The sequence below is a fragment of the Lutra lutra genome, chromosome 10, assembly GCF_902655055.1.
Source record: "Lutra lutra chromosome 10, mLutLut1.2, whole genome shotgun sequence".
In the NCBI taxonomy this organism is placed as follows: Eukaryota; Metazoa; Chordata; class Mammalia; order Carnivora; family Mustelidae; genus Lutra; species Lutra lutra.
Window position 1 is genome coordinate 8,149,201 of NC_062287.1, and position 23,643 is coordinate 8,172,843.

General features: G+C 42.2%; 1 protein-coding gene across 1 annotated transcript in view; it reads left to right on the forward strand.

The window, feature by feature from the left end:
• Window positions 1-307: 307 nt before the first annotated feature.
• The window catches only part of POU2AF2 (POU class 2 homeobox associating factor 2), a 34,695-nt gene continuing 11,359 nt past the window's right edge, over window positions 308-23,643 (forward strand). The window contains exons 1-3 of the mRNA XM_047694018.1: window positions 308-557; window positions 3,563-3,675; window positions 12,990-13,099. Of these exons, the coding sequence (XP_047549974.1) occupies window positions 3,666-3,675; window positions 12,990-13,099 (120 nt within the window). The 5' untranslated portion in view covers window positions 308-557; window positions 3,563-3,665. The remainder of the gene's footprint in view (window positions 558-3,562; window positions 3,676-12,989; window positions 13,100-23,643) is intronic.

Consider the following 23,643-nt stretch of genomic DNA (forward strand, 5'->3'; position numbering starts at 1 on the left):
CAGAAGCAAGTATCTGTGGCAAAAGAAAGCATTCTAGCTTTTCCAATGACATCTAATATCCAAAATGCCACTGCAGGATTCTGGACATTTCTACATGAACTTTGCTCTAGAAAATCATTATGTTGTTGAGTTATGAGTACAGGACCCCCTCCAGGGAGATGTTTACAAACTCCAGTGGTGTGTTCAGCTCATGGAAAAAGAGAGGTATACTCGTAGTGACATTTCTTTACCATGCAAAATAACGGGATCCCCTCTGATACACTTTATGTTTTTTGTCTTGCTGCTTGTCCCCAGAAACTTGTTTCTGATGGATTTTACAGCCGGGTTCTGCGTGGCCGTGACCTACCATAGCGGCGACGTACCCTTGCAACCACTCACCGTCTACACAGCTGAGTGCCGTGGGGATATGGAGAAGAAGAGAAAGACGGCCTGGTCGGGGATGAAGGAGGAATATGCAAGCCACCGAACGGCATGGAAAGCAGCATGAAACCAGTGCCACTAGAGAGATTCAAGCGAGAAGCACCATGAAATGAGCCGTTAAATCCATCTTGGCAAAGGTAGCCTTGGTGTTGAATCTTGAAAAATTTGTAGAATTTCAATCACACAAAGTGAGGGAAGGGTGCTTGGATTTGAGAGAACACCATGAGCAAAGGTAGACAAATGGAAACGCCGATGACTTATTTGAACACCAACCATTATAGTGAGAGCAGGGGCCCCCAACCTTCAGTATTTATGAAGAATCGCATGGGGGCAGGGAGCTCGCTTAGCATGAAGATGGCCCGGCGTGATCGTCAGATATTCCAACTCAGCAAATCTAGAAGAGACTACGTTTTCTAAGAATTGCAGGTGATTCTGAGGCAAGTGGCCCAAGATCCCCACGGAGCGCTGGGGTAGAGACTGTGAGGAATGCAGACGTGATAGATACAACAAAAGGTAGGCCAGACCCGGCTCCTAGGGAGCCTCAAATGCTGTGCTGAGAAGGTTGGGCTCTATCAGCAATGCATGTCGTAGCCGTGTTTGAAAATGGTTCCATCCTACTCGAAAGGTTGAAAAGCTTCCAGTGCAATGTTGACAAGAATCAACATGCTTGGGGAATTCATTGCAGAAATAGTAGAGTTCACTTAAGAGTGTTTACTTTATTTTACTATGTTACTATGGAGCTATTCGGTTAGAGGAGTAAGAAAGAATGAGTTGGGGTGACCCCTGCCTGGAAAAGAATGCAAATAGCGGGGCTGTAGGATCATGTGGCAATGGCTCTTCCTCATCTCGTTCACTTAAAGGAGTAAAGGAAACAGGTGCTAGACACTGGGGAATTGAGACAGATTTTGTCCTTTTGGTTTTGTTTTAGAAATACAGAGACCCCGAGAGGCGTATTCTGTCCATAAGAGAAGCGCAGATACAAAGTTTATATATCTGTATTAGAACACTCTAGAAACTCATTTATACTACAGGTGCTCTTCCAAAGGATGTGATCTCAAACCATGTGGTCTCGGAACTCCTTTACTCTCTTACAAATAATTGAAGAACCTGCTTTTTTAAAATATGACTTATATCCATATATATATATATATATATATATATATATATATATATATATCTTATATTGGAAATTTAAACTAAGCATTAAGAAAAGATATTTATTATTCATTTAAAATAACAATAATGAACCATTACATGTTGATGTTAAAAAATTTTTAATTAGGGGCGCCTGGGTGGCTCAGTGGGTTAAGACACTGCCTTCGGCTCAGGTCATGATCTCAGAGTCCTGGGATCGAGCCCCGAATCGGGCTCTCTGCTCAGCAGGGAGCCTGCTTCCTCCTCTCTCTGCCTGCCTCTCTGCCTGCTTATGATCTCTCTGTCAAATAAATAAATAAAATCTTTAAAAAAATTTTTTAATTAAAAATAACTATGCTTCTCAAATAAACAAACAAATTTATTGAGAAGAGTGGGATTATTTTATGATTTGGCAAATCCCTCCTGAAAGTCTGGCTTCATAGAAAACAGCTAGACTCTCACATCTGCTCCTCCATTCATATATCCCAAGTCACCTCGCCTCTAGAAAACCCTTCCATACATTCATGAGAGAATGAGAGAGTAAAAGGCAAAAAAGTTATTAGTTTCTGAAATTGGTTTACACTTCACAGACCTCCTGAGTCAGTGCCCTGGACTGCTGGGGACCTCCAGATCCCACTGATCTGAAACGGGGTAAGAGCCTGTGAGTCAGAGCCAGGGCGGAGAACCACCAGGCAATCGCGATTTCAAGCCCTGAAATTCCAAGTCCCAGACCAATCCAGACTGAACTAACTGTTCAGGACTGGGAGACAGAACCAAAGTTAGATTAAGCAGCAATTCTAGGTCCTTGAAGATGAATAAGGGAAATGTCAGAAAGTACCTAAAATTTGGTTGTTTGGGGTTTTTGTTTTTGCTTTGTTTGTTTTTGTTTTGTTTTGTTTTATTTTGTTTTACTCTAAAGGAGTTCATGACACTGAATATTCCTCAAAAAGACTGTTTTTTAAAAAGATTAATAAGAGTTTTTTTTTTATTTTTAGAGGGGGAGGAGTAGAGTGAGAGGGGAAAGGGAGAATCTTTTTTTATTTGAAATCAATTTAATTAACATATCATGGATTATTAGTTTCTGAGGTAGAATTTGGTGATTCATCGGTCGCATATAACACCCAGAGCTCATTCCATCAAGTGCCCTCCTTAACACCCATCACCCAGTGACCCCCATCTCCCCACTTACCTCCCCTCCATCGATCTTCAGTTTCCTTCCTATAGTTAAGACTTTCTTATCATTTGTCTCCCTTTCTGATTTCATCTTATGAGAGGGAGAATCTCATGCTGGGCAGGGAGCCTTACGTGGGGCTCAATCCCATGACCCTGAGATCATGACCTGAGCCAAACCAAGAGTCAGATGCTCAGCTGACTAAGCCACCCAGGTGTCCCAGTATCTCAGAAACTTCTGAATTAGAATTGGCTGGGGCCGGGCATAGGTATTTTTACCACATCCACTGCTAATTCTGAGGTACTTCCAGGTTTAGGAGCCTCTGGTTTAGATCATAAGTTTATGTTTTATATATAACAAGAAGGTTATCCAATTGTATTACAATGTATTCATTTGGTATTCATTTTTATTTTTTTCTTCCTAGAATTCTTTCTATATCTGAGAGATGCATAGCTTTTAAAAATTATATACCCACAATCTGCGAATTACAGGCATAGAACCTATATTTCCTACCAGGACGTAAGAGCTTTCTTATATGCACTATTTTTTTTTTAAACCTAGCTCTAAATTAAAAAAATAGAAAATGCCACTGCTATTCACAAAACAAATAACGGATTCCTTGTTTCCATAATAAACTTTTAAGAGAGTCTGTTCCTAATGGAAACTCATTGTTACTAAATAAAAATCTTCTTGGAGAGGAAAAAAGTACCTTATATATAATCTACATCGGGGATGCAAATTGTAGAGAAACAGACACCAGAGGATTTGCATGTAATCAAATCTAAAGCAAGTCATTGCAGAAGCATCATAACCATGTACAGAAGCCTTTCCCATCAGGATCAGGCTTACCTGACCAGAGACCAGGATCCCTTATCAAGGAGAACACGACATTCACATACGACATCGCCGCTAAGAAGGAAATTCACCAGAACCATCCAGAATGGAAAGTGGTGAGTCAATGTCAAGTATTACAATGTTTAAAAAAATTTCATAGTCCTAGCGTTTATTCTTGACATCACAAAGTCATAACGTGAAGCAAAGAACAAGAACAAATACCCCTAAAATCTGGCTAGAACATGCAGAACTATAAAAACACAGACCAGAGACTGACAATTTAGAACTCTTGGTAACATTTTCATAATTCTAGTCGCTTTGAATTACTAATTGTTGGGTTTACCTTTGCTGCCTAGAGTTTAGGCAGGTGCTTATTTTGAAAGATCATTCTACGGAATGCTATTTTTATAAAACAGAAAGTTGGGTATTGCAGCATTCCTTTCCATGATGGTGAAATGTTGTGTGAAATGGAACTTCTGGAAAGCTCTCGATTATAAGGGAATTGCAGGAGAAGAATATATATAAATGTAGAACCTGAGATACCTTTTATTCATGCATCTTGTTTTAGGTTCTTAGTTTACGAATGAAGGACTTCCCACGTGCATGGGATAAGGAATAGCTTTGGCTGTCATTTCACGAGATTCATAGAATTTCATGTCTATAGATCTTTTCCAGTTTGTTCACTTTGAGGATACAGGTTTTCGTGTGAACATAGAGTAAAACCCACCCCTTCAGGAACAAATTTGAGATAAAGAAAATGATAATTTTCAGTGTGAATAAATAACGAATGAATATTTCAAAAATACCTTGTAAAGGAACATGAAAGAAAAATTAGTATCTTTAAAAATGCCCCAGCTCTTCAAAGTCTGATCTCGAAAAATAAGATGATAGAGCCATCACATAAGAGCATCTCTGCACTGCGGCCAGGAGTGGGTAAATGACCGAAGTGCTAAGTTTTGGATCCAGGTGTGAGACTTCAGGTGGGGGGAGGGTAGCCCTGGGGAGGGGGTTGTGGGTGCCTGCGGCGAGCCAACGAAACCCCCACAGAATCCTAACACACTTAACTAACTTGACCTCACTTTAAAAAGTTTAATCTTTCCAGTTGAAACTTTCATAAATAGTATATATTATTTTCTGCTTAGTAATTAATATTTGCACATTTTATTGTTAATCGCGGAACTTGCCTTTCCTGGTATTCTCCTGGAGGTTTCCCATACTGAAACTAGTAGGACATCTACCCCACACGTCAGAAGTGGAACCACAAACACCAAGCCTCTAGCAGGTGCAGATCGAGCACTTTGTATTCCTATGGGGGCACCTGCCTCCCTTCTCATCCCTAGCAAGGCAGGCTGAGCTGGTCAGCAGGGCAGAGAGGGGCACTTGGGCAAGAGGAGGGTAAGCCAACACACCGTATTGACACCTGACCATCTGGGACTCCATTCTTGGCCCTTCCCTGACAGGCCAAGACATGGAACAAACATGAACACTGTCCATCAATAATCCATCATTCAGGATTTTATTCTAATCTGTCTTGAGTGGGAATGTGTGAATCCATACCATGAGGGACTACAATTCAGAGAGACATCACCTATTATCTTACTTTTTCCATTGTCAAATGATGCGACTCAAAACATGAATTGCTCTTTCCTAAAGTTGTGGGAGAGTTTTCGGTTCTTTTCTCTTTTTGTTTCAAGCTCTCTCCATTCCCTTACCACAGATAGCAAGCACCCTCTTAGGAAATGCAAGGAAGTGTATTTGAATTTAATAACTAGAAACAATTGATGAATTGCCCACATTTTAAATATTCTATTTCAGGGGCACCTGGGTGGCTCAGTGGGTTAAAAGCTTCTTCCTTTGGCTCAGGTCATGATCTCAGGGTCCTGGGATCAAGCCCCACGCTGGGCTCTCTGCTCAGTGGGGAACCTGCTTTCTCCTCTCTCTCTCTCTGCCTGCCTCTCTGCCTACTTGTGATCTCTGTCTGTCAAATAAATAAATAAAATCTTTAAAAAAAATATTCTATTTCAGAAGATATGGGTTTGCTGTGATGGAGAAAATATTTAATTTTCAAAAGCAATAGAGCAACAGACTCTTAAGCATACTATGGGCTAAATTCTTTACCAAAATAAATAGTGGAAAGGAGAGGATGTGAATGAGATAGTTTCCTGAGTGTACATAGTCACAATACAGCAGTACAAAATTTTTTCCCAAGTTCTAAAGGATAAGTTGATTCTTCTTAATAAATTTGCTTGTGCTTTCTCTCTGGAAACACAGGTCTTTGTTTTCTCAACAACTGATCAGAATGCAAGTTTGTATCTAGAGTATTTGAATAAAAACTCTTAAGCAGCTCCTGGTTTATGCAGGTGTGGGTTCTTCAAATAGACACAATGCACAGGCGGAAAGAAATGTTTGGGGAAAGGAATACTGGTAGAATTTTTAACTCCTCTCTATAAAGGGAGGACAGGACAGGTTAAAGAACTTTCAGATTTCCCAAAGCATAAAGAATACTCTGGGTGATAGTTTAAAGAAATTGTACCAGGCTCCATTGCTTAATTAAAACGTGCTTGTAATTCATTTTTTTGTGCTGTGTCAAATGTAAGTACTTGCTTTTTTTGTAGCTTCGTAGCTCTGCTTCAGAGCAGGACACTGATGTCCCTGTGTCCCCGTCTCCCTACTTCCCACACCCCCGTGAAGCCCTAGAGAAAGGATTTCATCCACCCCTCTTATGAAAATGCTGTGTCCCACATTCTGAGTATCTCCACCTTTCCAAACCCTATAGTCTTTCTGTGCCTTCATTTTCCTGTAAGTCATTTTATTTACTCCACAAGTATTTATCAAGCATATACAAGGTGCTGGATTCTTGACAACACCAATAATTTCTTTTTCTATGCTGTCTTTCTGCACTTCCCTGATGCTAACGCTCTGATACATTACATACCTCCATTTCTGACCTCTTGTCCCCGCTCCCACCTTCCCAGTCCCCTGCCTTCCCCTGGGCATCAGAACTGTAGCGGCTTCCAAGGCTCCCTGCTAGGATGTCTAACTTTCTATTGCCACAAAGTCTTCCTTAGAGAACTTTATTTTTATAATTCTATTTACAGTAGTTTAAAAGGAGTTTCTTAGAAGTGCTGGTCAGAGCCCCTATCTTGTCTATAGGATATTTGAGTCTGATAACGCCCCCACAATCTCAAAGCCAACACGTTCGAAACCGAACTATTATTTCCCCATGAAAACTGACTCTCTTCCCTGTCTTGACTTTTTTTCTTAATCCTGGAGGTCATTTTTATTGTTTGTATGCATGTGTGTATGTATGTGTACGTGTATGTGTGTTTTCTTTTGAAAGTTCTCTTAAATCTGTGCTTTCCTTGTCATTTCCACTGTTTCTGGTTAACCTCTGTTTTACTTTTCCCGTCCTCCCCACTTCCTCATCCCCAACCCTTCCTAGAACTCCAGCCTCAGATTAATCTTCCAAAACGGTATTTTAAACCTTCCCACAAAATGACAAAGACACTGTACTCTCCTCTTCAAAATGTTTAGTTAAAAAATCATAACTTTTACCCTCTGGTTTTCAATCTTCAGCATGTGCATTAATCTCAACCCCGCCCCCAACAAAAGGATGCTTTCAACAAATAATTACAAGAGCCTACTATACACCAGGTCCCATTCTAGGCATTGGCACTTGAGATGTTTCAGTGAGTGAAAACAAGCAAATATTCCCACCCTCATAGAGCTTACATTCTAGCAAGGAGCAGACAGACAGCAAGCAATAAAACTTAATAAGGAAATTATATAGGTCATTATAAAGTAACAAGTGCTACGTAGAAAGAAAAAGTAAAATGGGGTGAGGGGAATTAGGAATGTTTTATGAGAAAGATGCAACTTTAAATATGTTTGACATTTGAGCCAAGACAGGAAGGGGGCAAGGGCACGTAGCCCTGTGTATAACTGGGGGCAGAATAATCCAGATGGAGTGGACGGCCAGTGCAAAGGTCCGAAGGCAGAAGCGGTGTGCTTGGTGCATTTCAGAGACTGGCAGGAGTACCGTGAGCAAGGGAAGATTGTTAGGAGGTGAGCTCGGCAGGATCACGGATCATCCTAGGGAGTTTGACTTTTACCCTGAGCGAAATGGGGAGCCATTGTATTGTTCTGAGAGGAAAAGTGACACAGTTGTGCTTTCCTGTCTGGCTGCTGGGCTGACAATAGACCGGGTCTAGACTGAAGGGGGCTGAAGACTGTTGCAGTAATCTATATGACAGATGACCCGAGATCAAGACCCAAAACTAACAGTGGATGGGGAGGAGAGTCAGCAGCTTCTGGATCTATTTTGTTGGTAGCCCCATCACAAATTCCTAAAGAATAGTTTGTGAAGCGGGACAAAAAGAGAAAACCCAGGATGATGCCTATAGCTTTGTGACCGAGCACCTAGAAGGGTAGAGATGCTACCAACTGAGAACAGGGAGGTTTCCAGATAAAGCAAATGTGGAGAGGAGAATAGAATTCAGGTTTGGACATGAGGAGTTTTCGATGTCTCCTAGACATCGGAGTGAAGATGAATATCTAAGTCTAAAGTCTGGGCTATAGGATATCGATTTGTCATTCATGTACGTGGAGATGGCATTTAAGCCCATTAACTCCATTTACACTTGTTCCTTCCCTTTCTGCATGCGCCTTGTTCCTTCCCACCTCTGCATTTGTTCATGCCATGCCCAATGCCTGCAAGACCTTTGTCCCTGCTCCTAACACATCTACATCCTTCTGCATCCAACCTGAATCCCATCCCTTCCCACAAAACTGACATCGACCACCCAAAGTGTGCTCTTCCCCTCCCCTCCCCTTTCACATGTGAATATCTCATTTCTCTCCTGAAAATAGGATCTCTTTGAGGACATCTGCTATATGTTCTCATCTTATTTTGCATCCCCTGTGGCATTTGGCCCATACTTTGTACCAAGTTGGTGCCAACTGGTACATAAGACTGATTGTTGATGACAAAACTTCAGAAGTTTTGATCTGGCTATTTGCCGTCTCGTAAATTTTATCCCTCTATCAATTACCATGTGGTTATTTGTTAAACTTATTTAAAATATGTATATTTCTCCTAGGCTTCTTGGCATGCACACAAAGTATGAATTGATGAATCAGATTGAAATCATCAACTCAAAAGCCCTTCAGGGGAAAAGTGAAGCCAAGCCTGTCTAGAGACAGACAAGGAATCCGGGCTGGACCTCTTCAGCTCCCCTACCTTTCTCTCTCTCAGACCTGTACCCATGCCCACCGTCAATCACCAGCTGTTCCCATTTTTCACTCCACCAGGAATACCCACGTTAGAGTTGGCCCCCACCTGAACAGGAACCCTATGAAGTCCTCCCTGTTATGTGTACCTGTGGTTCTCAAACTTCAGAAAACACTAGAATCACCTGGAGGGCTTATTAAACTATGGTTTGCTGAGCCCCAGCCCTGATGATTCTGATTGAGTACATCTGGAGTAGGGCGTGAGACTCTGCCCATCTAGCAAGTTCCTAGCAGTGCTGGTGCTACTTACTGGTCCAGGGATCACGCTGTGAGGATACCTGGGGTGCCTTCTCTCTTTGACCTGTCTCTCTGGCTTTGCCACCTGTCTTATTCTATTAGTGCTTGAGTCACTCTCCTATCCAGGTTGCTTCCAGTCACACGGGAGCTGTCTCGGCCATGGATCAGGCCACCTGGCCACCACGGCTCTCTGGTCCTTCTTTATCCTCATCTCAGGGATTGAAAGCCAACCTATGCCCTTGCCCCCAATTTCTTGCTTTATCTTCAACTTCCTTCCATCAAACTCTCCCCTTTCCTAAATCTTTAATTCCTTCCTCTGACCTGTTCAAATATCCTCAAATCTCTGCCATCCATAAATTGAGAGACATAAAAATATAAGCAAACCTCTCCTTGACCTTGTAGCTCTTTCCAATTATCATCTAATACCTGCTTCCCTTTCTCATTCAAACATCAAGAAGAAGTCTCTATCCCTGTCTTGACCCTTGACCTGGCTTCTAGCTACACTTCCAAAGCTTCTCTTGCTAAGGTTGACATCGACCACTGAACTGAAAGCAGTGGAAGTCCTGCTGTCCTTGTCTTCCTGGACCACTCTCTCCTGCCTTTCATGCTTTTCCCTTCTTTCTTGGAATCTCTCCCCCTGAATTCTCTGGAAGCCTTATTCCGCTGGGTTTTCCTGGTGCTTCTCCAACTGTTTCTTCTACATTATCTTCTTCATTTCTCTCTTCTTCCTCTGACAATGCTTCAAATGTGGATGTTCCCCAGGCTTTCATCTGTAACTTCCATCTTTACCCCAGAGCTTCCCCAACCAGTGTGTTAGGAGTTGGAATTAGAGGAGTTCCCAAGATATTGATCCTCTGGGGCCTTGGGAACAGCCTGGCCTGCTTCTCCCAGTGTACCAGACACCTGGTATTATTCCTATGTGTGCCATCATGTGACCAATCTTTACTCCCCCAGGTAATTCTATCCTCTTTCCTGGTTTCACTACCAGCACATCATGTTGGCTCCAAAACGTACATACCCAGACCAATCCCATGGGGGAAAATTCGAGAATCACCCTTGAATCTTCCCTTTTCTTTCTCTCCCACACAGAAATAATTTTCAAATGTCTGCTCCTTGCCCTCCTGTCTCCCACTACTCAGAACCCATTATCTCCTGCAGTGGGAGGGTTCAGTGGCTCAGTCGGTTAAGCATCAGACTCTTGATTTCAGCTCAGGTCATGATCTCAGGGTCATGAGACTGAGCCCCACATTGAGCTCTGTGCTCAGCATGGAGTCTGCTTAAGATTCTCTCTCTCCCTCATCTCCCTTCCCTCCCTCTCTAAAAAACAAAACAAAACAAAGAGGACAACAAAAATGAACCTGTTATCTCTTGTGTGAATTCTTCTAGAACCCTCCTGACTGATCTCCCTGTGGCTTTGTGATTCATAAATCCACCCCCTACACAGCTGCCAGAAAAGTCTATCTAAAATGCAAACCGAACCACACTAGAGGCTTAAAAGCTTCCAGTGACTCATTACCCACAGGATGAAGTCCAAACTCCTTTGCCCACCAGAAACTCCACGACTGAGCCTATTTGTTTCCTCTTCCAGCCTCACTTCCTCCATCACACATCTTGCTTGATTTCTGCCTTCAGGACTTTGCCCCTGGGGTCCTCGATGCCTGGAATGTTCTTGCCCACTTTACCATCAGCCTCCCCAGTCCCTTCCCACCCTCACAGGGAATTGACATGTCTATGTTTTTCAGAATGTCCTAGGCATAATTCTGTTGTTGCCCTGAGCACCCTTGCATTGAAATTATCTCCTAAGTTTCTCTCTCCTCCCACTAGATAGCAAATTCTTTCGTATCCCCAGTTCGGACGCCATGCCTGACACATAGAAAATACTTCGATAAATCACCGATGGGTAAATGTGGCCTTACGCTTCTCCAAAAAGGAAAGTATCCCATACATTCTAGAGGCAGCACCTAGATTCCTTCAGAACAAACATAAAGTCCTCAAGCTTTAAACTGGAGGCCAATTTGAAAGAAGTATTTCAAGCCTCTTCATTAAAAGATATTTAGACCAAAATTAGGTCCTGTTGAACTTAGACCCAAGGGACCATTCAAATAACTTTATTTTTGTGAAATCAGGTCTATGTGGCTTTATTTGAGCTAAATAATATGTTGCCTTGAAACCTCCATTTTCCCCCCTCCTTCATTTTATCTAGGCATCTTGTATAAAACTTGGTAGTTCAGGATATTTTCACATGGCCATCTTAGAAAAGGCTGCAGAGAGATTTTATGGACAAAAAAGCTGGGTTTAAGAGGTTGTGGTCCTCTCCCATCTGTGCGCAGAGGAACACATGGTCATGGAGGCACTGGCCACTGAGCCAGCAGCCTCCTCCCTCAGATGGGTTCCTCGGCCTCAGGTTTGGGCTGTGTTTCTTTCCTTCCTGCCTGCCTTTTATTCTCTTTGTTTGTGAAGTTTGACTCAGAAGTCAAATATATCCTAGACTATCCAAAAATTTAACCAGATTCGAGAATTTTTTTGGTAACATGCCCACACATATACGCGTGACTACCTTTCGCCATGCGTACTGATGCTGAATTCTATACCAGCTGAAATCGCTAGTGAGTGCAACAGCTCAATTAAAATGAACTGAAACCATCCAACCTACTATGGAACCATGATCTCACAGTTAGAAAGTATCTTCTAGTTCCTGCCATTCGGCTGCGATTCAGTGCTTGAATGCTTCTGTAGTTGTCCAAACAGAAGGTTCTCCTGTCGTTTCTTGACTGTCCTCCATGACAAGGAATTCACCATCCCTAAGAGCAGTGTTGCCAATTTCAGAATCTTGGGGAAAATTTCTTCTCTATAGTCTGTTATCTCTCTGTTAATTTCATCACAGTCAAAACAGCAAATGTTCCCAGTTATTAGAGCTAGAATCCAACCTGAGTCTGGATCCCAACTCCATTGCTTATTAGCAGCTATGAGACACTGGCAAATAATTCAGCCCCAGACCTCAGTCTCTTCATTCATAAAATGGATCAAATGAAATAATACAGGTTAATTACCGAGCATACTAATATGTTTGATAAGTACTCAATAAATATTTGTTAAGTCATGAATGCCTCTTCCCTTATCCTTAGCCTAGTTTCAAAGCAGCAGCTCTCCATGTTGAAAGACTGTATTTTCGGGTGCCTGGGTGGCTCAGTGGGTTAAAGCCTCTGCCTTCAGCTCAAGTCATGATCCCAGGGTCCTGGGATCGAGCCCCATGTCGGGCTCTCTGCTCAGCATGCCTCTCTGCCTACTTGTGATCTCTGTCAAATAAATAAATAAAATCTTTTAAAAAGAAAAAGAAAGACTGTATTTTCAATAATAAAAACTGCTTAATTTGGTGCAGTAAACAGAAACAGATGGCTTTCTTCTTAGGAACATAATCTTAAAGCAGTCTTAAAGCAGCACACCCACATCAGTCTGGTTGACCAGCTCACCCGCATCAGGTAGGAATATGATATGGCAGAAATGCTGTCACTCTGCAAACTGAATCATGCAAATCAAACTTTTGCATCAGGTAGTAAGAAGCATTATTTCAAGGTGCATCCGATTCCTCATCTTGCAACTGAAGCATAAATTGTAAGCCTTCCTGGAATAAATCTTGACAAATCAGGATACAAAAACAGAGACATTCTGAAGAGTTGTTGTGTAGAAGGTGGAAGGGGGTGGGGGTGTTCCAGGTAAGTAGAGCTTGGCCAAGTTTCTTTCAAAGAAAGTGACTAAGTGACTTCTACTGAAGCCACTTCAGATTCAAGAAGTCTGTCATTCTAATGAGCAAACCACACCACAATGACGAGTCCTTGAATACATCCCCTGGGGAGGTTAACCTATCATTTCATCCACCTTTGATCATTGGTTCCATTTGCTTAAGTCCCAGGAGACTACAGCAAACGCGTGTATCAAGGCGTACGAGTGAAGCACACAGTCAAAGATCTACTGGCAGAAAAACGATCCAGGCAGACAAATAACTCAAGATTTAATGTAAGTCTCGATTTAATTCATTCTGAAGTCTTTGCAAGCCGAAGTCCTCTTTCAAGATTAGTTATTCCCCTCTCCCTTCTCTAGACACCGGGTCTCACTTCTCCAGTCTGATATTAAGTGTCGACATGTTATTCTAAATCTGGTAGAGACAGCTTAGAAAAAGCCTCTCTGTAGCATGCAAAATCGGATTAAAACATCCTAGTTGCAGACGTCTTCCATCTGAAGCCTCTGCCTGCCCTCCATGTCTTCCTAAATAGCTCCACCCTGCTTCAGATGTTTCAGGAGTTGCACCCAGATCTCCCAAATTGATTCTAGAATGGGAGTAGTGGTTGGCTACCAAGATGGGTTTGTGATTGCTTAGTCTGTTAACACGTAGCCACATGAATGTCCTGTGTCGTCACATGTTGCTGGGTGCAGGACACAAGAGCAAACATGGTAAGCATGTACAGCACCAAGAACAGGGGCTGACATAGAAGGCAATGGTTCTTGGGGGCGGGCGGCTCTGCTCAGAATGTGGGCTCAGGGTTCAACACCGCTCCACAATCAAACTGCCGGGATGCATTTCAAGTGAACCAACTCCAGATTCTATTTCCTCCCACCCAAGAACTTTTATTGCACATCTTCTGCCTTCCTTTATTTTAAAGCACCTCCTCTCTTCTAGTTCAACAAATGGAGCTTAGTTGATAAAAATATAATTGGAGTAATTTGCTCCTTGTCTGTTCCTAGCGCAGTGTTTCTTACTGTCCGCTCAGAAGTCATGGGGGTGTGCGTTTCAAATATCCATACCAATTTAGTCTCTTGAGGGAGAGAAAGGAGGGGATTCAAACTTATTTTTTTAGATTTTATTTATTTATTTGAGAGAGAGAGCATGAGCAGAGGGGGGAAGGGCAGAGGCAGAGGGAGAAGGAGACTCCCTGCTGAGCAGGGAGCCCGTTACAGGGATGATCCCAGGACCCTGAGGTCGTGACCCAAGCCAAAGGCAGATGCTTAACCACCTGAGCCACCCAGGCACCTGAGAGAGGGAATTCAGAGACTATTCCAAAGGAACCACAGCTTTGTGGAAGTAACGTGGATTGGCCACAGCTACAGCCAAACTTGTGAGATCTAAGGACGTTCCAGTCATGTTGTCAGTGGGGAAGGCAAAAAGCACAGATCAAAGTCATAGTCAAGGAACAGATGTTGTATCTGCCCAGTGTGAGTGAGCTCTCACTCACCCCTTGGCATCATTGTCAATACATCATTCAGTGACAAGGCACAAGGCCAAACAGAATTACAGAAAAAGACAAGAAAGCATAGTATTTCCAAATGGGAGCTATAACTATATTCTTTGAAAAATTACCTAACATTTTTTGCTTAAGATCTGTGGCTATCACATAATATGTTTACATTATTTTTTTTGACATTTCACTCTTTCAGAGATGTAACAATATAAACATAATTCATAATGGGCCATATTGTTTGATTTTTTTTAAATTGCAGATTCCAGGTCTCTGTCCCATGTCTTACTAATGTAGAGATTTTGAATGGCAGCCAGAGAATGGTCATTTTTAACCTGCTCCTTGGGTGATTCCTTTGCACATCTGAGTTTGAGAACTTGACCAGAGAGCAAAGAATAGAGAGGTTTAAGCCTCACACAGCCAACGTTCTTATCTCCACCCAGATCAGTTTGTTGAGCTACTGTTGTGGGCCTAGTGACACTGAAATGTTATAGTGAAAAGGAGACAAAATCTGTGTTCAAAAAATACAAGACCGCATAACAAACTCTAGACTAAAGACAAAGAACCAGGCAGCACAGTCATGTGATATGGGGAGTACAGTACTATTTGCATAAAGACAGTTTAAAGTGCACTTCCCTGTGTTGTCTCATTGGATGGACACACTAGTCCTGTGAAATTGATATTTACACGGTTTCCCATTTTACAGATGGAAACATTGAGAAGAAGAAGAGGCAGGAAGTGATGGTTCTCAGGTTGCACAGTTAGCAGGTGGCAGGTCTTCTGGCTCCCAATTCAATATTCCTTTAAAAGGGACAGATTGATGCGGACTGTGTAGAACAATCTGTGATTCATGCTGCCTTAGTCCCTTTGGGCTGCTATAACAAAATACCACAGATAGGGTGGCTTCTAAGAAGTGAGCATTTATCTCTCACAGCTCTGGAAGCTGGAAGTCTAAGTTCTGGGGGCCAGCATGGCCAGATTCTGGTGAGGACCCTCTTCTGGGTTGCAGACTGCTGTCTTCTGATTACACCCCCACTTGGAGGAAGGGCCTAAGGAGCTCTCTCAGGGCTCTTTCATAAGAACGCTAATACCATTCATGATGGTTCCCCCTCATGACCTACTCAGCTCCCAGAGTCTCCAGCTCCTAATATCATCATGCTCGGGGTTTGGATTTCAACATGGATTTTGGAAAGATAGGAACATTCAGACCATAGCCCATGCAAACAAGGGAAATTAAAACACAGGAAAATATATCATGTGGGAAGAACTTCCAGAATAAGAAAGGTACAAACCCACCCTAACTATGGTACTCATTCTCGTCTTCGACAAGCTTACACAGGCTGTGCTAATGCATCTTTACCACACTTTCCTTCCAGAACATCTGTTTTTGATACCATGAGATATTTTTCCAATCTTTGCAGTAGGAATCAAAAGGAGAAAAATCCCTTTCACCAAAGAGATTTTCACCAAAGACTGGACTTAAAACCACTTCTGTACATCCTCGCCATGAGCCTGTGGTTTCACACTATTACTGTGGACATCTGGTTTTAAATCGTGGTTTTTCTCTTTCTTTCTCAGTCTTTTCTGTGTTATTCTTTACCATACTACTCCATCTTCAATCAGGATATTTAAAATATGAGCTATTCACCCACAGCTAGTACCAAAACTATGTGTGTGTATTTACCTAATTAGACTTTTGATGTAGATTTTTGTTACATGCTTTTTTCAATTACATGACTTCAGTTGGGCTTCATAAAAGCAAATCATTGAAAAAGTCTAATAACATCACAAAATTCAGTGAACTCTCAGTTATCTATAGTAAAGAACAAAAAGGGATAACAAGAGGAAGCAATAAGGCTAATAGCCACAATTTTTTCATTTAGCTTTGAAATTGAGTGAATGATTTGCAGGCTCTTGAGCTTTCTAATCAAGTTTTTCTTAAGCTATCATAAAGATTCGTTTAAAATCATTGAGTACACAACAGCTGGCATGAGGGTAGAAATTTTAACTTACAAAGTAGGAAATGGAGATCACTCTGGAGTAAAAATTATTAGCAGCACTGGGGTTTACAGGGCACTGTGGAGGACATACCGATGAGCCTGGGATCAGCGTCTGTTGTTCAGTTTCTTTTATTGGTTTATGGGCATGCTAATAACTATCTTGCCAATTCATCAAAATGCTATAGTGAGGAACAATAAGGAAATAGACAGGAAAGTTATTTTAGATTAATATTCTACATAAACATGAAGGAAAATACATGAAGTTTTCTAGGTTGTTTGAGAAGGCCTGAACTGAAGAACATGTTAAGACGAGACAGCCCAAGTGGGAAATATGTTTGGATTATATCAGTCTTAAATTATAAATATTACATACACGTACAGACCGAAAGTTAGCCATTTCCGTTGTCACGATTCTTTTACATCAACCTCGATTGTTTGCTTTCCAAGTCATAACGACTTTCCTCTTCTGTATTTTCCTAAATCATTACACTTAAATTAGCTGCTGAATTCTCCATGCCAAGAACACATAAGATAGAGCCATATTGTCAGCTGGGTGTCTTGGTTAATAATATTTCCTAATTATTTCTGGAAGGAAAACGTTGTAAACACAGAAAGAAGTACGACAACAGTAACTATTGATGGAAGAATTTGGAGTAACAGAAGGTAAATGGGTGCCATATAGTGCATTTATGGCCTAGAGTAATTGAAAGTGTTTGATCTTTGTTGAGAGATGGCGAAACTCTGTGAGACAGATGTGTATTGCCTAGCTCCGTCCGTAACTGTCTGCCTCTCTATCAACACTGCTGGTTACAGGTTTGTTTGGTTACATACCCAGCTGCTGTTTTGCAGCTCCAATCACAGGCACACGTCAGTCACCACCGAGTGCAAACATGGTGATGTCCGTATCTGCAATTTGCATTTGGATTTCTCGTGAAGCATTTAAAAGAAGTAAGGCAATTGGCAACTGTATATTATAGCAGCTCAAGGTGTCTCTGATTCCTCGGAAGCTTTGAAAAACACATGCAAGACATCTCTTCTGCCCCAAAAGTAAAGGCTCCTTTCTCAGTCTGTTTCAACCCTTCCTTCTGGCTCGAAGTGATCATGGGCAGCTCCTTTCTTCTCACTGGGCCTCAGAGCCCTTGTGAATAGAAGCAGAGAGTTAGGTTCTTCCCATCTCAGGGTTCAGTTTGCCTTGATAGCTCTTCCTGACCTCAGAACATGCCCCACCCACTGCCAACACTATCCCCAACTTCCAAGGCCAAGTTGAAGCCCTCTCTGTTCTGAGAAAGATGAGTCGCCTTTCCGCTAGTTCAAGTAGAACTTTGCAGATTGAGTTTTCAAGGGAAATGAGGAGCAGAGAAATCACAGAAAGCACGAGACCGATTATGTAGAGCACAAATGTTCTGACACTAACTTAATGTCTAGTCGAAGACGGTATGGGTGGCACCACAGAGATGGGTCTCCTCCTGTCACCTCAGTTCTCTCTGGGATAGATAAGAATTCTTACTAATGATAGTTATCATTTATCATTAGGCTCTGATAGAGGGACTTATGAATTTTCATTTATATACTTTACAACATATGCCATTTGTCAACAGGAAGCACATGGACTTGAGAGGGTGGCACTCATAGCTATTTTTCAGATGAGGAAAATAAATATCAGGTAGAAAGCAGTGGAGTATAGATTTGACCCAGATTTGCTGGATTGCCTTTGTTTTGCCTTCTTAATTTACATCTGTGGTCCAAGGAAGGACTAGCACTGGAATAACCACTTTGTCTCAGGCCCTCCACTCAGTGCTCTTGTGATCCTTCAGGTTCCAGGCATGATGGTGGGTCATGACCTTTGACCTCAGCCCTCCTGTCCCTGCAGTGGTTCTTGTAGGTTGTTTACGTGATGCCACACCCAGTCTCAGTTAGAACCATTACCCTCTGTATCTGTGATGCCCAGACATCCTCAGAAGAACTAGACACAAAAAGTTCTTGATCTTCTTCTAGAGCCTATCTCTAGCTCTGTCCTAGAACTTGCTTCCAGACTGTTGTTCCTCTCTGTCATTCCCCACCACTCCTGGACCTCTGATCTCTTGGGCTCACCATGGCACCTGGCCTCTCTATCAAAAGAGGAAAACAGGGATGCCTGGGTGGCTCAGTTGGTTAGGCAGCTGCCTTCGGCTTACAGACTCCTCTCTGCTGCTCTCCTAGAGATCTCAAGGACCTCCCTCACCCAGCCTACTGCTCACTGCCCTTTTCCTCCTGCCTGTAGCTTCCTCTCCTGCTGTGCCTTTTGATAAAGTGTGGTTTCATTTTTTAATATTACCTAAATACCTGAGAAGCTGGTATCCCATGGCTCACTCCATGGGAATGGATGTAGAATGTCACTTCGCCCTTGAGAAGGCAGAGAGCATATCGGCTCCCTTTCGAGGGCTGGAAGAGACAGAACCCTGAGCCCAGGGAATGCAGAGTTGATCAGCTCAGGTGACCTGCTGTCTCTGGTGATTCACCTCTTATATGCTCTCCAAGTCTCCATGGTGTCCAGCATTCTCTCATAATTTCACACACTATAAGACTCATATGTATATTCCTGATACATATAACAGCCACTAAGGAAAGGAAGAGTAGTTTCCTTATGCTCTTAACTTCTCATGAAATGTTGGGAAAAGAAGAAACAAGGTAGACCACCAATGGTCTCATTTCCTATACACTAAGCCGATTTTTAGTGTTCAATGCTAATTCTGATGCTAATGCTAATGCTGATATCAAAATCAGTCTTTACTGATTTTAATCAAGATATTACCCCCCAAACCCTGCTGAAACTTGGACAATGTATAGGTTGTGCTACTTCTCTTTGGTATTCTAATGGTGGTACCTTAATAATGAAGAGGCTAAAAGAAGAAGACTATAAAATGATTATCCATGCTTTAAATTTAGGGAGTCAGCCACACCTTCCTTTTTCAAGGAAGAAATCCCAGCCATTGTAGCCATGACTGTCTTGTCAAATCAAAGAACAAAGCACTTGTAAGTGAAATTGAATCCACAGTTAGAAGAAGGATAAGATTTGGGCAGTGGTCCCAAGCTCTGAAGACATACGAGTGCAAAAATGCCTGTACAACTATTACAAGAAATACCCACGTTCTTCTCTGATTTCTTAAAATTTGCTATAAAAAATCACTTTTTTGCCTCAACTCTCATAAACTGAATCCACCCTACCATGTGATTTGGCTTTATGAAGATTTTCCTGGTTGCCTGGACTCAACAGATGGTCATCGATTGACCCAGTGTGTGTCTTCCTGCTTTGCTAGTGTTTTGTTTTTCTTATTTTTTTAGAAGTAACTGTCCCTCTGTGTTTGATTGCTAAATCTCTTAGGAAAACTGTTATTTTTCTTTAATAAGTACATGTTACTTTTTTTTCTGAATTGCCAGCTGAAGGATCCTGCTTATTTATAATGTTTTCAAGGGAATCAGTGTCTACCCTGGGAGTGTCTCCCCCACACCTTTTGCTCCCTCTTATATTTCAGGGCTTTGCATATCCTTTTTAAGGTTGCCAGCTAACCCCCTTTATGAGCCCAGAAAGAATTAAAAAAGAAAAAAAAATGTTTTCTGAGCAGGCAATGCCTTGTCAACTCAAAATGCCCATGTTTGAATACAGAGGTACATATTATGTCCTTGGCATTCATTTGAATGGACGCTTTATCTATGCCTTTCAAAATAGCCCATTGTCTGACTTTAATTAGCCCACTATCCTGCCTTGTTTATAGAATTGAACCACATTTCCAGGGCTCTTTCCACGTTCCCCACCCAACCACCTGCTCTTTCACAACTCCAGAAAATTTTTAAAATAATAACAATAAAGGCAAACCTTTTGCAAGCAACTTATTTTTTCAGCTGTTCTAGTAGTTCTGTAGGGTTTTTTTTTTTTAATACCACGAAATCTAAAATATTTCCTGGTGGCGAATTCCTTCCCGCAGCTTGCAAAAATCATCATGCTCTGCGGTGAAACAGCCACGGCGAGTCCACGTGGCCAGGCTGAACTTTCTGCATATTCTGTTCCAGCTGCGGTACACAGGACCATTTGTCCCCAAGTAGCTGGTGGCTCCTGTTGTCCTTACTTAGCTACAGAAATACAGATAGCACTCCAAAGGCACACCGGGGTAAAAGAAATGCATTTCACTTTGGAACTTAGGCAACAGAAATCACTTTCTCACAGAGACAGCCTGGACGTCATTTCGTGCCAAGCAGGAGAGTTTTAACAGTAAAATGTCAAGAAACTGTCAGAAAGTTGGAATTCTGTAATCGTGTTAGCTTTCCAAAGGACATAAAATAGTTCATACACCAGAAATGTAAGACACTTGGAATCATAGTTTGTTTGTTTTTTTTTAATTTTGAGATTTACCATAAGGATATGCCTTAAATTCTATTTTTTTAACTTTTATTAAGGAGCTGTTTTAATTACCAAAGAATGCATGGTAAAATTCCAAACAGAATAAAGGGTATAGAGTAAAAAATAGAAGTCTGCTGACCTCTCCAGCTTACTCATCCCCTTGTCCTACTTTCCCAGGGTCACAACACTGAGTTCCATGTACAATCTTCCAGAATTTGGCTATGACATTTTATTAAAAAGAAATTATGTTGTTGTACCAGCAAGTCAATGAACATCAAAATCTATGTTCAATATTTACCCGCACTATTACAAACATGCATAAATTCACATTCTCGTGGTAAATTCCCTTCCCCCAAGAGAGAGTCTAAAGACTTGAGGTCTTCAGTTTTAGCTCTATACATTTGAAGGCTGTAAGCAAACGATTTAACCCTTTTATGTCTCTGTTTTATATCAACTGTGTAGTACTTACTTTGCCAGAGGCTGGTGATAATGAAAACCAAGGGCACAGAACCTGATGAGCGATGTCTTTGTGAGATAAATCCTGGGCAATCTAAGGCTTTGTAGATAAAAGGCAAATGTTTTCAAGCATAGATGTGTCAATATTCCTTCCTCACAAATGCTTATTGGACCTATACAATATACTGTTAAATCATTTCGGAATGTAGGGGTTTTTTCTTTGTAAATAGTACAGTCTGAGGGAGACATGCCAGCCCCCGCTTTACACGCAAGCATCAGCAGGGACATTGGTGATAAAGAAGAAAAGACACAAAGAGCCCTGGGAATTGGTACATCTGGAACAGGTAGCACCCAGCCCTCAGTGGCACTCACACAGCAAGTGTCAGCCCTTGGCAGGCTCTAAAACAAAGCCACCTTGAATTTGATATAAACGTTACATGCTGACCTCCTGACACTCTGCCCCGAGGACAGCCCATCGGACCCCCTCATCACTGGATCTCTGTTGAGTTGCAACAGCCCGTACACTCATCCATCATCCGTTCCTGACCCACCATATTCAGCACCAGATTAAATTTGCTGGAATGCCAATACCGCTGTGTCCACATGGCTAATGAGTTTCTAAAAGACCTTTGCCTGCTATAGGGCAAAGTCCAAGCTCCTTAGCATGGCTCATAAAAACCCTTTATAACCCAGCTCCTACACCCTCCACCACTTCTCTTCAGCCTTCTGTCTGCATGCTTCCTGCCATTTCCATGTCCATGACACACTGGCCACACATTCCAGCCTTTGCTTTTCTCCTCAAATACAACGGCCCATATCCTGTCTGCTTCCTGATTTCCTCTCATCCTTCAAAACCAGACTCAGATCTCTCCCACAATATAGTGTGTCCAGCTGCCTTCCCCCACTCCCTCCTCGCACCTGGGAGTGTCCTTTCTCTTGCCTGCACCCCCTCATCCTTCAGTGTCCATTTTAAGTCCTCTATACCTCAGTTCCCCCCTTGTCTGACTTCCAGAGTGTGTAGAGCATGGGCCACGCTCTAGTGCATGGGCGCATGGACTCCAATATCTCCCCCTGTATGAGGTGCTCAGTTGCCTCCCCCTAGGCAGCAACTCACTCCACCCCACTCCCACTATACGATTTAGCCTGCGCCTCCACTATACAATCTAGCCTGCACTGGAGTTCATGAGCTCTGCACTGTGAGAGACTTTGTCCTGGGTGCGTCTGCACCAGTTACTTGCTGCTGCGTGAGAACGCACCCTAACCTTAGTAGGTGACAATAACTATTACCTATATTTCTCACAGTTCTGTGGGCTGGCAGGATGTTCGGCTGATGGTTTCCCTGTGGCTCAGTTGTACAGTGGCCCTTAGCTGGAGGTTCATCCATGCTGGGAGTCCAAGATGGCCGCCTTCACACGTCTGGCAGTTGGTACTCGCCCTCAGGAGGAGCACTGGAATTCACTTCCACAGTCATTCATCCTCCAGAAGTTGAGACTGACTTCCTTAAGAGATGATAAGGCAGTATTTCAAGAAGAAGAAGGTGAATGTTACACATCCTCTTGAGGCCTAGACTCTGAAGTACACACCACATCACTTCTGTTACATTCTGTTAGAGCAAGTGACAAAACCATCCTAGACTCAAGAGGTAAAGGGACAGACTTCACTTCTGGGTGGGAGAGGCTGCAAAGCAATGATGGCCATAGTTAATCTACCACAGATGTCTTGTCTCCCAAAGTAGACCCCAATCTAAGCTCTGGAGTTGTATTTCATCTCGAACTTGCAACACTCAGCCCCACACCTCGCCCATCAGAGGTGCCCAGGAAGTGACGTAACTTGTTTGTTACATCACTGAGGAGCAGAAATTTGGTAGTCAGAGACTCTGGGTTGAAATCTGGTTCTGGAATTTACTAGAAGGGCAATATTGAGCATAGTACTTAACTTCTCTGATGCTTGGCTTTGGTTTCCTTGTTTGTAAACCTGAGATGATAATATCTAGTTTATAATAAGATAACCTCATATAAAGGACCTGACACATGGTAGATAGATGCTTCCAACTGTAGTTCCTATTCATCATGGACTGTTCTTCTTATTTATGGTTAAATTACTATGCAGCTCAGATAAGTGGCCCATAAATCAAAACCTGCCTCAAACATTGCAAAATGAATAAAATTAGAACAGGTTTGGCATAGTTCATTCATAGTATAAGATTTCACACCAGTCAGAATGTCCCTGCTTCTACCACATACTTTAACATTAACAGAGGCATCTGATTCTCCGTGCCCATTTTCTTCTGGAAGAAGGTATTCCAACCTAACATGGATAACCATGGACTCACTGTGTTACCTCCAGCATTGACTTCATATTCATTTCAAAGTTGAAGGAAAATTACATGACCTATGGTGGGTCTAAATCCAGATCTTAAAACCTGGTTTTAGGGGCGCCGGTGTGACTCATTGGTTAAGCGTCTAAACTCTTGGTTTTTGGCTCAGGTCATGATCT